The sequence below is a fragment of the Equus quagga genome, chromosome 4 (assembly GCF_021613505.1).
Source record: "Equus quagga isolate Etosha38 chromosome 4, UCLA_HA_Equagga_1.0, whole genome shotgun sequence".
NCBI lineage: Eukaryota > Metazoa > Chordata > Mammalia > Perissodactyla > Equidae > Equus > Equus quagga.
This window is the reverse complement of record NC_060270.1, coordinates 17,474,784-17,499,394: the sequence shown is the minus strand read 5'-3', so window position 1 is coordinate 17,499,394 and position 24,611 is coordinate 17,474,784. Positions and strand designations below refer to the sequence as shown.

At 42.0% G+C, this 24,611-nt stretch overlaps 1 protein-coding gene across 1 annotated transcript in view; it reads right to left on the bottom strand.

Annotated features, from left to right (window-relative positions):
• Nucleotides 1–17,633, bottom strand: part of GAP43 (growth associated protein 43) — a 62,269-nt gene extending 44,636 nt beyond the window's left edge. Inside the window, exons 1-4 of the mRNA XM_046658803.1 lie at nt 17,594–17,633; nt 16,933–16,985; nt 15,115–15,277; nt 14,778–14,965 (exon numbers count right to left, since the gene is read on the bottom strand). Coding sequence (XP_046514759.1) covers nt 14,778–14,965; nt 15,115–15,277; nt 16,933–16,985; nt 17,594–17,633 — 444 coding nt within the window. The remainder of the gene's footprint in view (nt 1–14,777; nt 14,966–15,114; nt 15,278–16,932; nt 16,986–17,593) is intronic.
• Between the last annotated feature and the right edge of the window lie 6,978 nt (nt 17,634–24,611).

The window sequence follows — 24,611 nt, the reverse complement described above, 5'->3', positions numbered from 1 at the left end:
GCACAATCTGGGGCACGGGAGCAGCTGTCCCTGCCAGGAGCTCTCTGCTCAGAGATGGAAGCATAACCCTGTTAAATTAACAGTTGTGAATGGAGCATGGAGCCAAGATGTTGTTAATTTATTTTACTCCATCTTGAGTTTTCTGAATGAGGCACCATCCTATACGATAGGACATCTACACTTGGGCACTGATGCCAACTGGTTCTTTAATACTAATACTGCTCCTTGTGAAAGTAGACAAACCAATTATTTCAGAATGGGCAAGTATTCAGAAAAGACCCTCTAGTGACTCAAAAAGCTACAATTTTAGAGACCCCTTTTCTCTTTAAGAACACAAAGCAAAGGGGATAAAACTCTTAAAAAGCTGAAAAACATAAAAAGAAGGAAGCTGAGAGTCTGTATGATATAAAGAAAGAAACTCTACGTGGATAAAGGAAGAGTTCTTCCCAATTCTTTCCCTCCTGCCCACCTCTCTCTCTCTGTTTCTCAGATCATCTGCCACTTTAACTTTCAAAATGCAAGTTATTAGGACTTAAGCTTATGTACACAGCATCTATGTAAAATGACTATTTAGAAATGCTCAGACTAGACTTCGATGCCAAGATTGTAGGACCAGTCTCACCTGAACAATCCAGGAGGGTAAGGGACAGAAGAGGAGAAGAGGTGGTCAGGAAGGGAAAGAATCATAAAGACCAGAGTTAGGAGAGAGAGCTGAAGACAATCTTACAAGAGCTAGGTACCCAGATAGGTGGATACACCCACGGAGGTGCTCAAAGTACTCCATGGGCATGCAGCTCACTCTGGAGGAAGTGCCGCACGACCTACTATCAGTAAGGATTTAGGGAAACTGGATATTATAGATTGATTGAAAAAATACAACTAATACAAATTTTTCAGATAGTCAGAGGAAAAGGGACAGAAAGGGAAGGGAAAGGGAATGGAGGAGAAGGGGAGGGGAGGAGAGCAGAGAGTGGAAGGGAAGAGAGGGGAGGGCGGAGGGGAAGAGAGGGAAAAAGTCAGCTTACAACGAGATCAGACTTAAGTGATTGAACAGAGACATCCAGAAACAAAGATATTTTAAGAAAAAACTGAGTCTTAAGCTAGATAGTCCTGGATTGTGAAAGTATGTGTGTCTTTTTTTTGTACTTGTAATGGGTTCTATTAATGTGGCTTAAACTACAGGTTATTTTCTGGTAAAATTTCTTCCATGGTACTAGAAGTAATTGGACTAGGAATGTATTTTGTTGGGAGAGACCAACAGTCTAAATATGTGAATATAGAAGAAGGAGATCCTGAAAAAGAAGATCCTGGTATTCAATGACTAAAAAGTGAGTTCATAAGTCTCTTAAGACAGATCTATTTTTTAAACTCAGTCTTGCCACAAATAAGCTTTGTGTTGAACTCTGAAAAAATTCTCTTTCATTTTTACATAGGATTGCTGCTATCTGTGAATTGGAGGACGTCCCAATGCAGTGCATTATATGTAGGAAGAATATCACTACAAGTTGGAATAACTTTTTCAGGAATCTCCATTGCTATAGCTTAGCATTTTTACTCGCCAATTTGTTCGAGAGCTCTGTAATTTATGAAGTTTTAAAGGAAACCAGAGTAAGTGATATCTTCACTTTTCAACCAAGGATAAAATCTTGGATGAATATTTGTCTGAAAAAGATGAAGAGTACCATGATGCTAACTTGTTGGAACGTAATCAAATTTCTAAATCAATAGGTGAAAGGGCAATAGTCTTCATCAATATTTAAGAATCACAGATAAGAAAGCCAAATACAAGAAGTAGTTATTTAATACCCAATATTGGTGCTATGGTCAATAGTTTCCTTTCACTCTGGGGCAAGGGGGAGTGGACAACTTAGCATTCATTCTACAATGTCCAAACATTTTCATTCATTATGTTCCAAAAGAGCTCTAGGCAAAAATCTATGAATGCCTGACTTTCAGAACTAAAATAACGTCATCCGTTCAACTGGGATACCTCAATTCAATTAATGTTTTCCAGTTACCATAGGATTACCTCAACCTTCTGAGCACAGAAAAACTTAGCCCTGTATCTACTTCTGCCAGCTACAAATACTATTTTTATAATACTTCAAATTTTCTCTTAAACAGGATTAAATTTTAAATACTTTAAAAAAAATCATTGGTATACAGCAGATATTCTTTCTAAGAACATCTTTAGTAAACCAAAATATTTTCAATTTGATTGAGCAAAAGCTATTTCTGAGAAACAAAATTGAAGGGCCAGAAATATCCTAAGCAAAGTTTTCTTTAACACAGTATAGTTTTCATGCCTATCAGAATCTTATGAAGCTCACAAAGGAAGCAGAATAAAGTGTTGATATATATGAAATCTGGCAAATATCTACTTATGGCTCACTCCATTTTTTATTAATAATTTATTGAGGTGAAATTCACATAAAAAAATTTCACTCTATTTTTAAGCATAGTTGATTTTAAACACAGTTGAAAGCATACACTTTAGGAAAAATGTCCAAGTCTTTTAGGAGTTGACAGTGGGGCTTCTGCACTTTGTTTAAACCTAGTCACAGATCAGAAATCCAGTGAAATTCTCCTTATGGAGGAGAATGAGGAGAGTGAGTCAACCTCCTCTAGTTTCTAGATGAAGTGTCTTCAGGTTTCTGGGCCGTGGTAGGGGAGAAGGTGTCATTTAAAGGATAAATCAGCACAGCTTAGACACATATGGTTCCCTCAACACTGAATCAGGCGTGAAGATCTAACTAAGGGTATGAGGGGATGGGGAGCAGGATGCAGGTAGAAGGAATGAAATTGTGTGCTTTTGCCAATAATTGTCATCACTCTTTTCAAGTCTGATTTTCAGTCCAGTGAGAAGTCTTTTTTCCAGTTCCTGGGCAGGTGGGAGCACAAATATATGAGGACTAGGCAATTCTCCAGGGAGATGTGAGACATCACGAGTGATCTTGCAAATCCTGGCAGAGCAGTAGTGAGGGAACTCTCTTTTTCCCACCAAATGAAGGGTGCAGCATATTGCTGCAGCTCTAGAGTTACAGTAAGTGGGCAAGAAATGCTCACTGATTGACTTGCTATGTAAGAAAACCAAATATCTCTTATTGGAAACGGGAATAAAAAAGTTAACTGTTTCAGATAATAGCTGGTGATTAAGATAAGGGTCTTCGGCTTACTTTCATATATAATTTATTTAACATGTACCGCCCATCTGCTTTCAAAAGAATATGAAATGGCATATTCGACACAGTATAAAGCACTATAGAGGAGAATTCAGTTTCCACTTAAAAGTGTTATCTTTTATTTTATTCTGTATATTTATAACTCTTTGTCCCACAAAGAACACAGAGAAGAGGCAAAGAGCATATTATAATTGGCACCTCCTAACAGATAAAAGTCAGCATATGAAAGACTTTGTCCATTTTGTTCATGGCTGAATCCCCAGTTTCTAGAATGATGTCTGGTACATAGTGGATGCTTGATTAATATTTGTTGAATTAATCCAAAATTTGAACATCTCCATTAGTGCCATTTCAGAAAGATGATGACAGACAAAGAAGTCTGGGATTCCACTTTGTCAACTTTTGTTAAAATCTTTCATTCCCTTAGTCTTCTGACTAAGACAGGGATATGTTTCCCCAACAGCTAACTGAATAACTGACTTCCTATGGTGAGGCTGAACACAAAACCAATTATAGAAATGAATGAGCAGGAGTCAGACAAGAAGAGAAGTCACAAAGCTATAGAAATGACATTGATAAGGATAATTTACAAAACCACTTTGAAATGGTAATAAATCTAAGATAAAGACAACAGACATATTTGTCTTATCTATGGGTTGGCTAGAGTCATATCAATCACATTATTTTTCAAATATCTATCTCTGCTTCTCAATTAGTAAGACAGGTGAAAGTATTCTTGGGGGATTGTTGGAGACTCTCCTCTTCTCTCTATTTATACTTAATCTGTATAATAAGCCCCAGAGCCTAAGGTTGTAGGCTGGGGACAACCTACAACCTTAGTTAGTCCCTTAGTTATTTGAAAAAGGAAGCCCCCTTTGCTCAAACCAGGGCTGGGAAGAGCCCGACGCTGAGATAAGGCACATACTTATGCTGCTTCATCTATCAGGGCACATGCTGGACAGAATAATTTGACTAAACTCTTTCAGAACACCTTTGGGTATGGAGGACATAAGTACTCACCTGATTGAATCAAAGGTCAAAGGCACTGATGCCCAAGCAAACACCTGCTGAGAGTCAGCTCTGGGAGGAAGGGGCTCCACCCTCTGATGAGCATTGTCTGCTGCATTTCACTACCTCTACGGGTGTTCGCCACCTCTACAAGTGTTCGCTACCTCCTGAAGTGGCACGCTCAAAGGAGGGAAAGGTGGACAAGGTGAGGGGGACACTAAACCCTGCCCTTGGAGAGGTCTCTGTGCCTACAGCAGCCACTGAGCCACGAACAAAAGGGAGGGACTCCCCATCAGGTTGCTGAGAAGGCTAAGATCACACACCAAACCATGAGAGGGACCATGAGGCCTCCTCTGCTAACAAGAGGAAAAAGAGGGAGAACAGCAGGCAGTCAATACATCTGGAAGAAGATGGAAAAGCCAGCTACCAGCAGGTGGCCCCTGTACCACCATCACAGGCGAACTCATCCCAGCTGAGAGTTCCCAAGAGCAAACCACACCTGAGCTGCTGGAGAAGGTGCCGAGAGCCAACCAGCAGGAAGAGAAACTCAAGCCCAAGGGACCTGGTAGAAAACTGTTTTCCTTCCAGGTAAGACTCCACAAAATGTCTCTTCCTGGATGCTCAGGAATACAGGATACGAGGAAATAAGTATTTATTTAAACTACTATTCTCTTCTTACTATACTAAATAATGATTATTGATTTATTTTTTCTTAATTAAATCTCTTTCATAAATTACATTCTTAGTCAGTAGTACTTGAATAAATTTTGCTCAATGAATAAATGAATGAGACATTCCTCATTCACTCGAATATGTGCTCTTCCCCAAATATTGTCACTTTTGGTCTACTTACCTTGCTTTTCCGTCTCTGTGTTTATAATCACCTGATATACTTTTTTATTTCATTATTAAATGAAACTTCCCTTGGACTGTAAACTCTGAGAGCAGGGCCTTATCAGTTTTGTACAATCCTCAAAGCCCTGGTAGCTAAAATAATGCTGGCACACGGTTGATGCTCCAAAAATATTTATTTGTAGATATTGTTAAGTAACTACATGCCACTCTATGTTAGTGGTCAGAGAACATGTAAATAATAGGCAGCACCCAGCTAACTGTCTGGGTATCCTTGCTTCTCTCTGGGAAACTAATGCTTGGGGTCTTCATCAAGCCACTCTCCCACAGTCGTATCCTCTGTCCTCTTACACTTATGAGTGTACAGCATATACAGTTAGTCTGTCGATTCAATCCTCATCATAACCATGTGAGGACCATATCCCTGTGTCTGTTTTATAACTGAGACAACTGAGGAACCAGAAAGGGCCCAGCGTTATCTGGCTTGTAAATGACAGAGCCTGCCCTCAATCCTACTCCTCACCCAGTGCTTTTAAAGATAGAATGTGGGAAGCCAATATCCCCTGGTGTGTAAGAGCACAGGCTGCAGAGTTAGACATGTGTAGGTTTAAATCTCAGCTCTGCCACTTAACTACTAGCTCCTGACCTTGGGCAAGTCAGCTTTACTTTCCTTATCTATAAGAGGGGGGAATATCAGGGCTATCTCACTGGGTTGCTATGAGGATTAAATGGGTTAATGTACACAAACTTCTTAGCACAGTCCCCGACACATTGTACATGCTAAAAGAGGGGTAGCTGCTACCATTTTTCTTATCATAATCATTGTCATCATCACTATCATCTCAGAGTATTTCTACATTATCATTAGCCAAAGTCAAGACATGTTAATAAGATAAATACCAAAGAAGGTTTGGCCATGACACCTGATTCATCGCCATGATTGTTGGGAGTCTTGGGAGGGCGGGGAGAGTGAGTCCAGTTCCTTAATTCTATTGCACTATTGAGCAATCTATCCTCAAAGAGATCAGTAGCAAACTGTCCAAAATGTGCCGCAATACTCAATCCAGTCTTTCCCATCCTTGGGAAGGGGGCAAATCTGTTTACATTGTCAAGGATAAATCATAATCCCACTCCTCCACCACCTAACACACACCAATTCTATCCAACATTATCCATCCTTAAACCTCCATATGGGCCAGCATCTTGTTGATGGAAACTCACTTAGACTAAAAGTGTATTCATTCTCAAAATATATGCCCTTCACCTGAAAACCCCCCATCCCCCCCCCCCCACACACACACATCTCATTTAGGTACTATTGCATATATCTATCTCACTGATCCACTATATCGCTTACACATCCAGTAACACAATTGCCTGTGCAGGTGCTGAGAGCTACTCTAATTACTCATGTCTGGTGATACTCATGTCTCGTGAAAGCTGTGAATGCAGCTGCCAGACATTTTGTGGGGGATTAGCTTAGGAGCATCTGGTCCTGAGGAGAGAGGGACATCATGATTTGGGACTTTCATTTCTAACCAATGTGTCATTGTGACTAATATCTAGTGAGGGTACATAATATGTGTCATCAGGGCGCATGTCATTTTAAAGCCTAGTGGATTCGAGATGGAAAAGAACTTGGGACTCCAGTTGCTAAATTAAAAAAAAACAATGACAGTAGCTTGAATTTTTATATTATGCTTTTCATATTTTTATATTAGGTTATGAAGTACGTTCAACTTCATAAAAACGTTCCTCAAGGAATTACAATGAAGTAGGCTAAGCAAGTACGTTATCCCCTTTACAAAATGAAGAAACTGAAACAGGTTGGTGGAAAACCCTACAAATGGCAGAATGAGTCTCAAACCTAGGCCTCGATCTCCTACATTCTGAGGAAACTAAAAGAGAATTCAATCTAAGGATTCAACACTAAACACTCAGAAAGTGTCACTGAATAAGTAGCAATCCTAATATCAGCACTATGACTAGTTGAAGTACTTTTTAATTAACAGAATTGGTCTACATTTCAGATCTTATGACAGAGGTGGCTCTAAAATCTCTGTGTAGGAGGAATTAGGGGCAGGGACACATGTGGAGTGGGCAGCTAGGTGATTTTTCTTAAAACGGCACTAGTGCAGCAAGCCGCCTGCTTTTTACAGAACACTTATTTACATTAGGTGGCCAGTGGGAGGATTTTGCATGGGCACTGCTATCTATCAGCATGATTTGCACATGCCTTCATGTTCTCTATCAATCACCAGGGAAGTGCCCATTTAGAAAGGTACTTGAGAAATCTAAAACAAGAGCAAACATGTTTTCTCTCTGATTCTAGGAGATACGTTTTCATCTTCTTCCATGGTGGGAAAAATAATTGAATGTTTTTGTTCAGGGGGAGGTGGATGTCAGGGAAAGGGCATACAGTTTGAGGACAAATAGACTTCCATTTTAACTGGATTTCTATCCCCAAGCTGCTAGACAGTTTAAGGGCAAATATATAAGACACCAGAAGAATCTGTAAATCACAACTGAGTCTAAATTTGCTCATGTTATTGTCCTTGTCATTCTTCCTTTCTTGCCTCTTCCTTCATCTTTGGCATCCAGTTCTCTCTCGGTCATCAGTCACTGACACTCATTGATTATGTTTTCCCCGGCGTGGGTTTGGGGTCAAACAATTTGAGTTCAAATCCTGGCTCAGCCACTGCTTAAATGTATGACCTGGAGTAAACCACTGGATTTCCTTAGAATTCAATTTATTTATTCCTCATATCGGGATGCTGGTACCTACTATGCAGAATTTCTTAAGGGTGAAAGGAAATAGTGTTTGTAAAGTGCCTGGTACGTAAGAGCTCAATAAATAATTGTTTGGAAGAAGACAATACGAATGAAGTGAAAATTGCTACTTTCTGGAGTCGAGGGATTGGGCACATTATTTGATAAATATTTTATAGTTTTCTCTCTTTGACAGCTCCTGGAGGGATTTTTCAGGACTATGTACATTTAATAAAAATAATAAATGTTCCCTTCCTAAAAACAAAAAAAACCTCTTCAATGGTAAAGACTGTAAAATGCCCTCAGATCCTTGGAGAAAATAATACTCATAATAAACTGAAAAATTATATAGTACTATGTGCCAAGCACTCTTCTAAGCACTTTATTAAATGACTTATATATATATATATACACACACAAAATTATATTTATTAAATATATATATTAACTAATTTAATTCTAACAAGGCTATGGAATGGGTACTAGTCTTTTACAGATGAAGTGACTGAGGCACAGGGACACTGAGTAACTTGCTCACAATGACACAGAGAGCCAGGATTTGAACTTGAAATACTTGTATAGGTTGCACATGAGGTGAAAAGACCCTAGGAACACGGGGCTGATCTACTCTCTGCAGGTTTTTTCCTTAATACTCCCGGGCAAGGTGAAAAGGGGAGTGGAGGGCGGGAGAGTCCAGATGCCTGCCATCACTGGGTTGGTTCCAAGTGTCTACAGGACCTGGCTTCAGAGCCGTCACCCCAATTTCATCTTCCCCTGTCAAAATCTCTTTACAACAGAAAAGTACAAATACATTTTCAAAGCAGGGGCTGTGGTATCCTGACATCACCCAGGTGATGCTGTGACTCATTTTCCTTGTGAAGCTTTTGACAGGCAAGATTCACACTTGAGATGTTGAGAATAGCCCAGAGACCAGGTTTCCTACTAATTCTGAAAGCAGGAGAGAGAAAATATCAGACAGCAGAAGAAGCAATCCTGAGGGAGCTGGGAGGAGCAGGGCCTCAGGTCAGGAATTACAGCTGTTTAATTAAGTGAGAAAAGCAAATGAATAGACTGGAGTGACCCTTCCGCATTCTTATCAGAAGGAAGGAGCTGAGGAGGTGTATAAACAGGTTCTACGATTTATTCTCATCTGAGAATTTAAATTCAGCCAGAGTTCCTGAAATACAATTGTAGTGAACCATTTCACGGACACCATATTTGTTATTCTGATTATATTCTCAAAAAATACCATACTATTTATGCCGCACACCTCGTTGGAGGAATTCAGTGACAGTGTTCATCGTGGTACAAACAACCAGCACACCTCTCACTTTGTGTTTCTGCAGGGAGAAACGCTGCACCCTTCAGAGCCAACAAAGAGAGAAAATTCTCTCTTACCTGTTTTTGAAACCAGGGAGGCAAATTCTACAACTTCTGAACTAATCCATATGAACTTGCCATCCAAGGATTTAAGGTAACCTGATCCTTGAGCCAGAACAATTAGGCTAAATTGGATAAAAATAAGGAAACATTAAGACTGATTCTGAGGGCTTGAGGTCAATGAAATGCACAAACTATGAGATGTGACATAACCTTCTCACAAGTGATGTCATATGACCCCAAGTGATGTAACATGACAGAGCACTAAGTCTGTGCCTGGCACTGTGAAACTCCAAAAAATGGGGAGCTTTACAGACGTGTCATTAACACGGGGAGGCTTGGAGACTGTCCTGAGCTTGAGAGGTCCAGGAAGGCAGGATGATGCAGGCACTCTTCCCATAATTCGTATTTACTCATCAGAAGTCAGTGATTCCCAGTGTTCCTGGGTCAGCTCAGGACTAGAAGGAAGACTAGGAATAAAAGATTCCCGGGGCAATCCAAAGACCATCTTCCCCCGTGGTTAGGGCAGCTCCATGGCTCCAAGCTAGAATAATTCCCTTGTTTCTCACCAAGCCAAACTCACAGCTAAAAGTCACATCAAAGCCCAGTGAACTTAACAGAATGAAACTGCCTGGTAGCCATGAAGCCTCTGGTAAACGGGTGCACATCAGCCTGGCTGTGCCATGGTACAGGGGCGCCCCAGAAACATACCAGAGAAGGTTTAAATCACTGTGGAGAATCAGCGTAATAAGTGAGGCGGCTGTGGAGGGGGTGTGTAGAGAAGGCCTAGACAAAGATTCTCCTTTTACCAAATGTCTGAAATTCTACCTTGGAACTTTATCATTGCCTGATTTTAAGGTTTAAAACTGACACTGAGGGGCTGGCCCCGTGGCCGAGTGGTTAAGTTTGCGCGCTCCGCTGCAGGCGGTCCAGTGTTTCATTGGTTCGAATCCTGGGCGCGGACATGGCACTGCTCATCAAACCACGCTGAGGCAGCATCCCACATGCCACAACTAGAAGGACCCACAACAAAGAATATACAACTATGTACCGGGGGGCTTTCGGGAGAAAAAGGAAAAGAATAAAATCTTTATAAAAAAAAAAAAAAACAAAAAAAAACCTGACACTGAAAACTAACACTATTGAAGATCTCTTACTTGGTCCATCTTCCACTCTATGCTACATGTTTGATTAGATTAAGCTAAAACAGAGTTATGGTTTTATCATAACATACCCTCTCCCCACCAACACCCCCAACCCCCTGGCCAAAAAAACCACAAAATTTAAATGTTCCCATTGCTTATCAAGTTAAGAAGATGCGCAGGGGCTGGTGGGTGGCGTAGTGGTTAAGTTCACGTACTCTGCTTTGGTGGCCCTGGGTCTGCGGGTTCAGCTCCTGGGCACAGACCTAGCACTGCTCATCGAGCCAAGCTGAGGCATCATCCTATGTAGAACTGGAAGGACCTACAACTAGGATATACAACTACGTACTGAGGCTTTGGGGAGAAGAAAAGAAAAAAAAGAGGAAGATTGACAACAGATGTTAGCTCAGGGCCAATCTTCCTTACCAAAAAAAGGAGCATATTTAAAAAAATAAAAGAAGATGTGCATTGCTTTAGCAGTTGAGGTATTCACGGAATGGACCCAGTCTGCCCTTCCTGCTTCTCTTGTTAGCACACCCTTTCCTTTAGCCAAGTAGATCCACATGCCACTCCCTGAACACACTCCACACTCCCTGAGCTCTGTGACCTCACTTGCGATGTGGTCCCTCAAACATCTCTCTGCCTTACATGTTCGCTGAAACCCCTCATACGCTTCATGACTCATCCTAATCTTCACCTCCTTGGTTGGAGAGTTTTCTTGCATCACCCCACATGAACTATTGGGGCCCAGCAATCTCTTTCTGCAAAGGGCCACATAGTAAACATTCTTGGTTTTCTGGGCCATATGGTCTCTGTCGCAACTACTTAACTCTTGTTATTGTAGCATGAAATAAGCTTATAGATGCTACATAAATGAATGAGTGTGGCTGTGTTCCAATAAAACTTTATGAACAATAAAATTTGAATTTCATATAATTTTAAGGTGCCACAAAATATCATTACTCTTTTGATTTTCTGTCAACCATTTAAAAATGGAAAAACCATTCTTTGCCCACAGGCTCTAGTTTGCCAGTCTCTGGAGCAGAGTATACCTTTATGTTAAACTCCCACTGCGTGCCTGGTTATTTTTTTCATTTTTTTTTTCGTTTGTTTGTTTTACACTGTAATCACGAGGTACTTATTCCCCAAATTCCCCATTATTCTGTAACCTCTTTGAAGGCAGGAATATTGCCTTATTAATAATAATAGTGGAGGCTCACGTTTATTGATCACCCTGTGCCAGGCTCTGAGCTAAAAGTTTTGCCTGGAAAATCTCATAACAAATGCATGAGGTAGGTATTATTATTCTTAGAGATGACAAAACTAATCCTTGGGGAGGCTCCATATTTAAGAAGGGGTAGAGCTACGATTTGGCTATTTTGCAGTCTGACTCTGCAGCTTACACTCTACCACTCGACAGCCTCTCTGTCACTGTTTCACATAGTAAGGCCTTCACAAATGCCTGGTGAATATGTACTATAGTTGGATTAAATTCTATGTCTTTTCTGAAAACAGCTTATAATAAGAAAGATTGAAAATGAGCTCACAGGGCAAATGAGCTCTCACACGTCAGAGCCACGGCAGAGGTGCCTCAGAGGCAGGCAAACTTCAGAGAAGTGAGAATGGGTGACCCAAAAGCTCGTCTGCCTTAGAAGGGGCTCTGCCCTGTTAGCATTGAGCTGGGTGTTCAGCTCAGATGGTGCACAGAGGCTCTCAGACCTGAATCCGGGTATGACACGCAGCTCGAGAAGTGCAGGACAGAATGAGTGGTGGGAAAACGCACAAAGAGACTTGCGGAGCCCCAGGGGGTGGGCCACGCTGTGAGCTAGCAGGATGCCAGCTGTGCTCCTAGAAGGAGAGAAATGAGCTGCAGCTGGGAGGACACTTGTGTGAGAGAAAAAAAGACTTTTTTTAACCATCAGAGTTGAGCAAGTTGCTTATGAGTGAAAGGCTTTGTGGAACCAAGTTAGACAGTGCTAAGTCACTAGACAAAAGATCACACCCTCCAGCTCAAGCTATCTGTCTCTACGGATTATTTCTAACCATCTCAGGTTTGGGTGAGGACAAAGCGGTGAAAGCCACCGAGATTAGCTGAGGGAGCACAGTGACCCGCTAACAGGAATAAAAAGACTCCTTAAATCCCCAGGACTATTCTGCCCATGAGAAAGGAAAGGCACTGAGGAAGGATGCTGTCCACAGTTCTGCTGCTCAACACGCGGACCAGCAGCATCTGTATCACTGAGAGCTGGGTGGCAATGCACTCCCACTGCGCCCCAGATCTACTGAATCAGGACGTGCATTTAATAAATCTTTTGCATATCGCAGTGTGAAATGTACTGGCCTACAACACTCAGACTAAATATACCTGTCCTGGGAAATCCACAGTTCCTTTTGAATACCTCTTTAAAAAAAGGAACAATTTCTGAGATGCCTCTGTTACGAAATTCAGAGAAGTAAGAAGCAGCAGGCAAATTAACAAAAGCCCTGGTTTAGCAATCAGGAGACCAGGTCTGCAAACCTGACGTGTCCCAACTTAACTGCAACCTCCTGGGAGTCTCTTCACTTCTCTGGGCCTCAGTTTCTCTGTCTGTACATTAAGGGAGTTGACCAGGAGATTTAAGACACAAACATTCAAAGTATCAAAGCCCTAATTGTGTGCAAATGTATATATGTTCCATTCTCCTATTTTCCTAAAGAAGAAAGCATCAAAGAAGTTGACTGTGCTCTAATCCTACTCTGGAACAGACAGGGTCTCCCCCACACACTTTGGCCTCTACTGTCACTTAATTCCTAAAATTATTTATATACATTGAACATATCATGAGACTAAGATCTTTCTCCAATGTACCAGTCCCCACAAGGGATCACCAAACTGAAGGAGCACAGACTTTGTCCCTTGGCCAGCCTGCCATGCACCGAGACTCTTGACTCTGCACAGTTCAGGATGACATGACTCGTGCTACTCTGAACTATAAATGTCCCACCACATCAGGAAAGCAGATACTGCCTTCCTTTAGGCACCTAATTCCAACCCTCTCAGAACGCAGGAACACATCAACCATCAGTGAGCAAAAAGCTGCACCCTCCCCAAAGCCTCGATAAGGAGACAGTAAAGCATTCTAAGGGAACGTCGTACTTGACAATTTTTTTTAAAGCCCAGTTATCAGTCTGTGCGGAAAATCTGAATGAAATCTACTGTCCTAGTGGGGGAAAAAAACAAGAATGCTAAAAATAAATAAGATAAGAAAATCACTCATTCTCTGCCACAGTTGGTTTCAACCTATTTAAGCAAGAAAAAGAGGTCAGAACACAGGGAGGGAAAGCGCCAACCCCCATCAGCTTTGACTCTCCGTACCTGTAAGCGGTTGGCCTTCCTCTGTGGCTCCTCCATTCTCCCAGATCCCTTCATAGTTATCAGACTCTAGGGCCAGGGACCCATCCAGGCCCTAAGTAGCTCAATGCCTGACACCTAGGCTTTCTCTTTCTCCTCTTTTTGGCTATCCTCTCTAGTGGACCTGAGGTCATTTACAGGCCGAGACAAAGTCCCTCACAGATTAAGAGTTCACTGTTCAATACATGTTACTGAAATAAATTTCTAGGCTCAAGATGGAGCTGCTCCTGCTTGGGGTGCCATGTCAGCAAACCAGTTTCATGTCCCTGGAAATGCTCTGTTGAACAGATCCGCAGTATACCAACTCAGCCAAATCTCCAAATGCCAAGCCAACTCTGGGCTCTATACTTGCTTCCTTGTTCCTTATTTTTTAGCACAAAAGCTTCCTGCCTTCCGCCGCATTTTCCAGTTTTCTGGACCCTTGGGAAGGGGTCACAATTCATGTCCACTTCATGAATTGTTCAATAAAGTTTGTTTGCATCACGTAAATTGTCTTCTTTAATCATTTTTTCAACAACATTATTGAATGAATGACGACATACTAGTGCCATGTGTTTTCAGGCTAAGAGAAAAATCTCACAGCAAGTCTAAATTTGGCCACACTTAGGGAAGTCATCTCAATTCTTCCCTCCTGCGTCATCTCCCCTACCCCCCATTCCACCCTACCCCAAGCCAAAGAACCTCACTTGCAATTGTCTATGGAGCCTGCCTTTCATCATGGGAAATGGAAAGCTCAAGTGAAGAAGCACAGATAACTTTTTCTTTAGTGATGAAGGATCATAGTCTCAGGCCCTGACCTTAGCTGGTTTTCTCGCCTCTGCCATACTCCAATGGCCAGGCATTCCTGTTTAGTTTCCAAAGCTTTTTTCCTGCTGACATACAGAAACCTTCCTGCCCGCCGCTCTGCATCTCCCCTTCTCGTGCTAGAGAAACAGGCGCGAAGAGCCCGAGGAATGCTAATGTGCTCTTTGCAGCCTCCGAACAAGAAAAAACTGGGAGGGACAGGAATGCGACTTCCAATTGACCCAGCTTTCTCTCCTCTTACTTCCCCACCCGCTGTGTAACCTTGACGTGACTGAGGGCTCCGTCCCTGGAAGCAAGTTGCTGCTGCTGCTGCGGGCGGAAGGTGAAGGCCGACAGACTAATGAAGGGCGAAGGAGGGAGCGCGCCCCTCGTGCCTCGCGGCTGCTCTACCTTGCAAAGGCCTGGGGCACCGGCGGATGCTTTTGTTCTCCGAGCCACTGAAAGAAGCAATTATCTCCCAAACAAGAGTTTGTGGAGGTTCGTTAAAATAAAATAAGACTCCTCCTCGTTCCGGGGCAGCCACAAGCTGCCCCCGCGGTCTGGGGCGGTGGAGGCGGGGCGCGGGCGGCTCTCGGCGGAGCGGTACGAGCCACGCCCTGTGCTCCCTGCGGTCCCTGGGTCCCGGCGGCCAGGCCCCGCCCGCAGCCCGGCCCGGAGTCCGGAGTGGGGGCGCAGGGAGCGGCCGACGGGTGGCAGCCGAGGAGAAACAAAGGGATGAGGTCACCCTGAAGAGAAGCCGGAGGGAACGCCTAAGGGAGGCAGAAAATGAGACGCGAAGAGGAGCTGTGGGACGGAAAGCGGAGTCCAAATGCAGGGGCGCGGGGCCAGGTGACAAAGGCTAAGAAACGACGGCCCGACTGGGGAAGGGAGACCAAGCAGTCAGGTGTCTGCGCTGGGGAAAGTCAGAGTGGGGGACTCCGGTCGGAACCAGCCCTGCTTAGGAAAGACTAAAAAGTTTGCTTAAACCCTCTCCGTTGCCCCCGCCCCGGGTCATGGGTCATGTTGTTGCAGAAACTCACACGACTTATGTTAGTTCACTTAATTATATAATTTTTTAAAAAGCCTAGTGTGGTCTAAGGATAGGTTTCAAGTGTCCCTGAATCTGAAGTGGTATGGAATATAATGCGTTTGTATTATTATTTTCCTGTTGAATATGCACAGCTTTGCTAAGAATGCAAGAGGTGTCCATTACCCAAGGAAAGGTTAGATGTTCCTGGGCTGTGGCATGGTAGCAAAGAAAAAGACAAAGTCCCCACCTAAAATGCAAGCGATCACAAGGGGTGATGAATTCTGTAACACCTCCTCTCTGGTTAATCGGATAAATACTGCTCACCTAGCCAAGATCAACATTTTGAAGGCAGGAGGCCAAAGGCTAATATGTCTTTATTTGAAGGAAGACTAAAGACTTGGTCCTGAAAGACCAAGAGATGGGGTGGAGCAGAAGCCGGTGAGGCACTCCTTCCAGAGTGTGGGAAGGTTAGTAGAGAAAAAGAACTACTGGGTCTATCTTTGGTTTTGTCTGGGTTGATTGAGGCAAGTCACCAAAGGAGCCAGCCTGTATCTCGCTACATAAGAACGTTAGCTAATATTCTAGGGCCCCTCTTGTGCCTGGTTAACCCAACTTCAAGTTCATTGAGGGCAGGGACTTTGGTTGGCCATTTCAACATCATTTCCTAGCATAGTTCACGGGACATGGTGGGCACTCAATAAATATTTGTGGAGTAAATGAATGAATTACCAAGCGATGCACATGTTCTCTTCTCCTCTCTATAGACTGACCAGTCCCCAAGAGGCCTTGGATCAATTTCGCCATCTGGTGGTAACTATGGGTAATCGACAAAATCTCTTACCCAGCGTTCCTTTCTTCTGCTTGGGGGGTCGGGGGTAGGGGGGTAGTGGGATGCGGGAGGGCGGGGCGTGAACATACACCCAGTAAGTCTTTCTCACACCTAAGCAACTCTCTTCTCCTACCTTCCCCTTCAGGTCATCACCTGCTCACATACACCGTTCATTGCCTCTTTAATCCTCTTCTTCCCTGTTTTTTCTCTGCCCTGACCTCACCCACCCAGAAAGGTATTCTAACTTTTGCCCAGTCTGCAAGGACATTTCCTTTTTATCTGTCCTTCTTTTCGTTCCTCTTGAGAATCCCATTATGAGCAAAAGGTACCAGACAGAGTGGTTGAGTTCCCTGGCTCCCCTTTGTCTGCCCAGGGTTTTGCCGGTTCCATCCTAGGCGCAGACAAGGCACCAAACATCAGGCCATGTTGAGGCGGGGTCCCACATGGTGCAGCCAGGGGCACTCACAACTAGAATGTAGAACTATATATTGGGTGGGGGGTGGGGAGGGGGACGACGACTTTGGGCTTTGGGGAGAAGAGGAAAAAGAAAAGAGAAAAAAAGGTACCTGACAAACAACAGCTTTGCTATAATTTTCATCCTCGCTACTGTTGAGTGGGGCTAGCAAAGGAGAGTTAGATCAGAAAAGGGAAGTTTATGTGTATATGTGTGAAATTAGATATAAAGAACAGGTTCTGTTATTCTCCAAAACCCAATAACATTGTGTTCTTCTATGTTTCCATTGCAAATGTACAGAATTTCAGCTACATTTTGGATTGACCTGAATTTTACAGACAGATCTGAAAATCTTAAGACCTATTTTAGATTATTTCTGTGGGGAAAGCATTTTAAGTTTCAAGTTTAACTATGTTTGAAATACAATCCATTTGTCACTAGGAAATTGCTTGTGTTTCTAAGAGGCTGTTTTCTAAGAGACTGCTCTAACAAGATACTATCCCTTTTACTTTTTGGAAAATAGGGAAAGACAGATAATGCCTCCGTTATTACAAAACTGAGGTTTAGGGTAGATTAAATGATTTTCTCCCAACCAAATTTCGGTTAGCAGAAAAGTGCTCATTCACCTAGATTAGGGGTTCCCAACCTCAGCGTAGGTATTTACCACCAGGGGTGCTTGTGTAAATGAGATGCATGGCCCCACCTCCCTTCATGCTGACTGAGGGAGTCCGGTGTGCAGCTGTAGAGTTCCTGAAATGCATTTTAATAAGTACCCTCATGGGCTGACACAATCAGGACTATAACTTGAGCCATACTCCCGTTTGGAAATAGCTTCCTTGATTTTATTGAAAATGTCTATATCAAGCAACAGTCAGAATTTTCTATTCCTACCCCATCGCCTCCTGATTTTGGAGACAATTGGAATTATCTCACACATATGACCAAGAAATCCTGTTCTAAATTCCAACATGCACACACACTGAACATAAGATACAAGACCTGGAAGAGACCATCAAGCCACATCATTTCCTTGCCATGGACACTAAGGCCTAGAGAGTGCGGCCATCAATGATAGAGCTGGTGCTAGCCCTCATCACCTCCTGTGTGTTCATTTGAGTCCCCAGGGCCACAGAGAATGAGAAGGCTGACTTTGGGACAAAGTAGATAGCTGAATTAGATCGTTAGAGTCAAAAGGCATGCTTTGGCCTAAGGCAATTGGCAGGTGTCATTTATTATCCTTCCATTCTAGGCCTGAAAGATCCAGATTAACAGACTAGATTGTTCCTCTGTTACATTTCAATCATAGAGACATGTTTTGGTGCTGCTGAGTGGTTTGTATGGAATCATGAAAGCAGAAAAACATAGCCTGGAAAAAAGACGATTATGCTTTTCTGCCTGGAAGCAAAATTCCCAAGCTAGGCATAATATCATTGTATACTGTAGTATGCAATGTAAATGCAAATTAACTTCCAATGTTTTAGCACATTTACTAAGTTATAGGATACATAGTGATCTTCTGCAAAGTTTTGGTACACGTGAAGGTACAGGTAGTCCCGGTCCAGGAGAAATCTCATCCTTTAGGCACACCTTGGATCATCGTAAAACATTCTACACACAATATCTGACGTAGTCTAAGAGGAAAAGAGAATTTATACAGAGAGAACGTAGTGAAGCTTATAAAGATATACATATTTGTGATATCAGACCTGTTAAATAAGCTATTCCAAGACAATAAGCTCACCTTGTTTGGTTGGTATTGTTTTGTTTTAATTTTCAGGGATAATATTGATTTTCATATATTCACATAAATAAATATACATCCTGAGGAAAAGGACATACAGTAATCCCCCTTATCTGCAGTTTCACTTTCCGCAATTTCAGGTACCCATGGTCAACTATGGTCCAAAAACACAGTACAGTAAGATATTTTGAGATAGAGAGAGACCACAGTTCACATAACTTTTATTACAGTATATTGTTATGTGTTCTATTTTATTATTAGTTATTGTTATTAATCTTTTACTGTGCCTAATTTATAAATTAAACTTTATCATAGATATATCTGTATAGGAAAAATCATAGTCTATATAGGGATTGGTACTATCCACGGTTTCAGGCATCCACTGGGGGTCTTGGAACATATGCCCTGCGGATAAGGGGGGACTACTGTATCTTCAATACAATAAATTCAGTAGAAGAAATGATTTCATCTAATTCTTCTTGTTACGTCCAAGGTACCATAGACTTTAGAATAAGGAACTATTGAATTCTAGATTCAAGAGAGGACCTGGGGAATCCCCTTCCTGCCAGACCCCACAGTGGGGAGTCTAGGAATATTTTGGTGTTCACCAGTCAAAAGTATGATGACCTTGATGCAGTTTGGCCTCACTGAAATCTTACTTATGTCTAAGATGCACAGAGGTGTATGGAGCATCAGAGGTTTTCCATTTCCACTCTCTACTCAACTCATATTTCTTGCCTGGAAAACTTGAGAATCAAAGATTTGTTGTTACCTTCTTTGGATATGGAGATTTGTCAGATATTACTAGGAATTTTTAAATACACCAAATGATATGGATCATTTTCTAGGTATCCCTGGACTTTCCTGCTAGGTGTCCCACTGAACTTCCATGTTCTTTAAATGTAAGCACATGCAGCTATAGACACTAAAGAGACCTACGCACAAAATGTTCCAGCTGCATTGCACTGTGTACATTTCTGGAAAGTGGACTTGGTATTATTTTCCCCCAAGAAACCACCAATTTACACATCTGTTCTTTGCAGTAATGGATATAATTACCACGATGCTGTTTGTAGGAACATGACCCTCTGAAGGGGCACTGGCTAAACATCTGTAAACAGGGATAAACACCACATTGTGCCTCTTTCTCAGGCAATTTGAGCAATTTTTGCTGGAGGGAAAAAACAGCATCTTTTGTCCAGTCAACGTTCAGCAGTCTCTGCCTTTGTGAGAGTGTGACTGTGAGAGCGCTTCTGCCCCCAGGAAGGCAGACTTTGCTGAAGCACTCTTTTGACTGGGAACGTAGTGTTCAAATAAATAGGGCTTTTAAAAAAAGACTGTGAGAGAGGTGTGCTGAAGTAGCTCAACGTCTTCTCAGATCTTCCTGGGAAGAGCCGGGCTCTTCAATAAGGAGAGTTTGTATATCCTAAGTCTCTTTCTCAGAGAAGAACTTTTCAGATAAACTCTTGTAATTTGCTGTTTCATCTACTGTAGGTGGATAAGTGGACAAGTAGGTGACTTGCTTAAGGTCTTATTAAAATTGAACATAATAGTCAATATTTGAATCACTTGATACTTCACTTGGAGCACCAATTCTATTTTATACATGTAGTGGCCAACTGATAAATTAAAATGAAAACAATGGAATACTTGAAAAATAGTCTATTTTACCCTAGAGGAGAAAACTTCAAACCAATGAGTCAATTAACTTGAGTTTTCCAGCCTTCAGGATGGCAGGATGATCTTATTGCAGAATTGCATAAACGCTGACATACAGTGGATTTGACCTAGAAGGAGGAATGAGCAGGAGAAAAATGGGGAGTAATATCTTCTCCCTACTGTTGTTTAGTATATCCATGCTATGTACTCTACCTGCCTGTTAATGACTTAGTAGCCATCTCAGTTCTCAGATTGACTGCTTGCATTCAAGTAACTCTTATTTTAGTTAATAATGGCCCCAAAGTGCAAGAGCAGTGATGGCGGCAATTTGGATATGCCAAAGAGAAGCTGTAAAGTGCTTCCTCTAAGTGAAAAGGTGAAAGTTTTTGACTTAATAAGGAAAGAAAAAGAAATCATGTGCTAAGGTTGCTAGGATCTACAGTAACTTTCATTATAGTATATTGTTATAATTGATTTACTTTATTATCAGTTATTGTTAATTTCTTACTATGGCTTAATTTATAAATTAAACTTTATCATAGGTGTGTACATATAGGAAAAAACATAGTCTATACAGGATTCGGTACTATCCACGGTTTCAGGCATCCACTGGGGGTCTTGGAATGTATCCCCTGAGGATACGAGCGGGGACTACTGTATAATCCAACTAGGGATATCCAGGGAGAAGCATTTTAGTACAGGAAATGTAAACCTGAGGTGAAGGTTTGACAGTATAGGTGAAGGTATGAAGGTAGATGAGATTTCTAGGGATGAAGAAAATTAGAGATAAAAGGTCAGAAAGACTGAGATCTTGTTCTGGGGGATATTTGTATTTAGAAGACAAAGGGAGAAAGTTGATCCAGTGGAAGCCACCTAGACGAGAAGAGTAAGAATTGAAAAGGGCCAGAATAGAAGCCAAGAGAAGAGAGAATCAGTCCCAAGAAGGGGCGTCCTGCAGAGCTCAATGCAGTGAAAATGTTAAGTGAAGACTGAGAAATGGTCTTTGGAGATGGAAATGAAGAGGCCGCTAGGGACCTCAGAGAGAGTAATTTAAGATCAGTGGGGGAGGGAGGGGAGGACAGATATGTGTTTAAGAAGAGCATGGACCAGATAAAAATGGAGGAAATTACTATACTCTTTTGAGTATATTGGTAGAAAGAAATAGAGAAGCTAAACCTCCTATTTCTGCTTTGCTAAATAAAATGGAATGTAGAGAGAGGAAAGAAAAGTATAGAATTTATATAGGAAATGAATTTAGGATATGTTTACTCTTGATGACAGGGCCCAATTCAATGTTCCGGTATTCAGTGTTGACTCCTCCTCGCTCTAAGTAACTCGTAGTACATTTTTTTCTGCCAAACAAACAAAAACCCCAACCAACCAACCAACCAAACTAAAAACTAATGAGATAATTTTCAAACACCAAACCTAACTTTTCAAACAAAATAAGACAACAGCTCTTTTGTGTGTGTGTGTGTGTGTATGAGAGAGAGAGAGAGAGAGAGACAGAGAAAGAGAGAGAGAAAGTGAGAGAGAGACTGGGACTTCACTTAGCAGGAAACTCAGGATGCTACAAATCATGGAATTCCTCCGATAATGCCCATGCTTCCCAGCTGTGGGCCTCCTGGCATGTGGGTCCCAAATAATGAAAGGCATCCCAGTGTGGCAGAATTGGATTCTACTTTCTTCCACACTTTTTGTTTCCCCTTTTCTCTTTAGGAGGAGTAAGACTAGATTAAGAAACAATGACTTTTTAAATATATAATAATATATCAGAGTTACACTATGATGCAGTCAAGGTTAGTCAATGTCAGTTGATCTTCTACATGTGCAGCTTTGAAAGCGCTAGGAACCAAATGTCTGAAGCTTCTAATGTTGACCCTCTAGGACAGTACGTGGTGCAATGCAAAGAACCGTTAAAGATCTAGTGTCGCACCTCAAGTCTTGGGATGGCACTGGGGTGGGGGAAGAGGAGAGACAAAAAGAGAAAATAGGGCTGAAGGGAAAGAGAAAAGAAAGGTAGCCCAGAGAGAGGGGACTCCAAAATGCCTACCTGAAGTAAACTCTTAACAGACTGAAAGGAAATTCAGTGGAAAAAATAAGTGGTTTGCATTATCCTCTAAACTCCATGTGTCTACATGATCAGTATTGAGGTTTTCTATTTGGTTATGGATATAACTTAATGCTTTCCCAGATGATATGGACCTAACTGAGAGCTCTTGCCAGTGTATGCTGGGGTGAGTATCACTCTCTTTCCCATGGACATATACCCACTGAAGGGAGCTCTATCGGAGATGTGAAGATTTAAATGGCTACGGATGAGAGACATTGTAACTTCTTGATAGCTTCCTAAAGTAGACAATGTGTCTAAGATGGCTTCACCTCCCAATAAGGCACCAGCTCCTGAATTTATATGTGCAAGAATCATTGGAGGAGCTTGTAAATGAAGTCTTTCCTCCACAAGCCTTCATTTTTAAAATCTTCTCCAGATGATACTAAGTCAGATGATCCATAAACCACTTGGAAATATGCTCCTTAACTCACTCTTGTTGCTTTAGTAAACTCCCTTGAAGGTGTTTTTACTCTAAGCAGCTGACCAAAATTCTTCACTGAGGCAAAAAAGGGAAGCAGATTCAGAATTTTGACAGGGTCCCCTGAATATATACCATCTCTCATCCTCTTCTTTTTCCTTTCTATTTCAAAGTGATATTTCTCCCCAAGCAACCCTCTTGAAATCTAAGAATTTCAACCCATCCTTTCATTGATGTTGCATTTATTTCTCCTTAGCTTTTCAGTCCTCTCTTCTCTATTCTTCCCTCTGCTTTAACACAGGTCTCTCTCTAGCTTGAAAAATAGCACCCTTTTACCACAATCTCATTTCTCTTCCTCCACTCACTGCCAAATTTCTTGAATGTGTGGTCTCTGCCAATTGCCTGTATTTCTTCTACCTCAGTTCCCTCCCAAGCCCCCACAATCTGGCTTTGGTCCTCATCACTCTACTAAATTGCCCACTCAGAGGTTATCAATGATCCTTCTATATTCAATGGTCTATTCTCCATTCTCATCCTTCTTGATCACTCTGATATAATAGTGTTGACTATTCTACTTTGGAGCTTTCTCCTTACTGGCTCCTCTGATTCCATATCCTAATTCTCTTACTAGCTGATCTTTTTGTTTCTGTTGATGAAGGATCTTTTGCCATTGAAGGGAGAGTAAGCCCTGCCTTCAGCTCTTCTATTTCTAACTCTCCTTCAACTGAGGTCCATGAGGTTAAATAAGCTTTCAGTCATCCTTTGAGTCAATTGTACTTGTCTCCTCTCCTGCCACTTCTGAATCTTCCATTAGGCATTTCTTTCTGGATGCCTCCCTCATACTGACTATGCTAGAAATCAAAACCATTATCTTCCTTTCAAGTTTGTGAATTTTGTCAATAGTATTTCCACTCCACTAACTATCTGAACTGGAAATCTTACAATCCTATTTCATTTCTTGACCCATCACAGGGCAGGTTGGAAGGATTGACATGGCTTGTACGGTTCAATGGAGTTGAAATGGGGTGGTGGAGTTCAATGTTAAAGATGGTGTCCAAGGCTGGAGAAGAGAGTAGGACCGAGAGCCCAGAGAACCGGGGATCTCCAATCTCAGAGGCCAAGAAGGAATATATGACGGGGTCTACCAGACAGGGTCAGAAGCAGAAAATAAAGGTGGGATATAGAGCCAGCAATCCAAGGACTAGAAAAATGAAAATGAAAAGCAAATAGACCTGGAGAAGGGCCCAGAGCAATTTCCTAAAACAAGACTGTTCTATGACTTGCCTTGTCCTACTGCCTATACCACATGGCACTTGGTCAGACAAATTGGAAGGGGCACAGGCCACATGTATTGACAGAGATTTTTCTTCGTGTGTCCTAGGCACTGAAATTGGTCCATTTTTCTCAAAATATATGCAATTAGCTTTGAATTTCAATTCCAGTTGTAAACACCCTAGTCCAAGATTTAATTTCCTCATTCATATATATATATGTATATTTTTAAATACTGACTTCTTAACTTGCCTTCCCGTCTCCACTCTCCCCATGCAATCCTGCACGCATATGTACCTTAAATATCTCTTTCATCATGTCACTCCCTTAGCCAAAAACTGCTAATGGTACAAATTTCTTACCACAGCAGGCCAAATATTTTGGCTAGGCCTCATCCATACACCTATTTTCTCCTCTAATTCTTACCTTCAAACACTCCCCACTTTTCAGGGTGGTCCCCTCAAGGCTCCACAAGCATGCCCTCTGTCATCCTACTTAGCTGGAATACCTTCCCTTCTGCCTCATCAGAACATTCTCCTACTTTTCCCATCCTTAAAGACTATGTTCCCCTGCCTCCTCCAGTGAGCC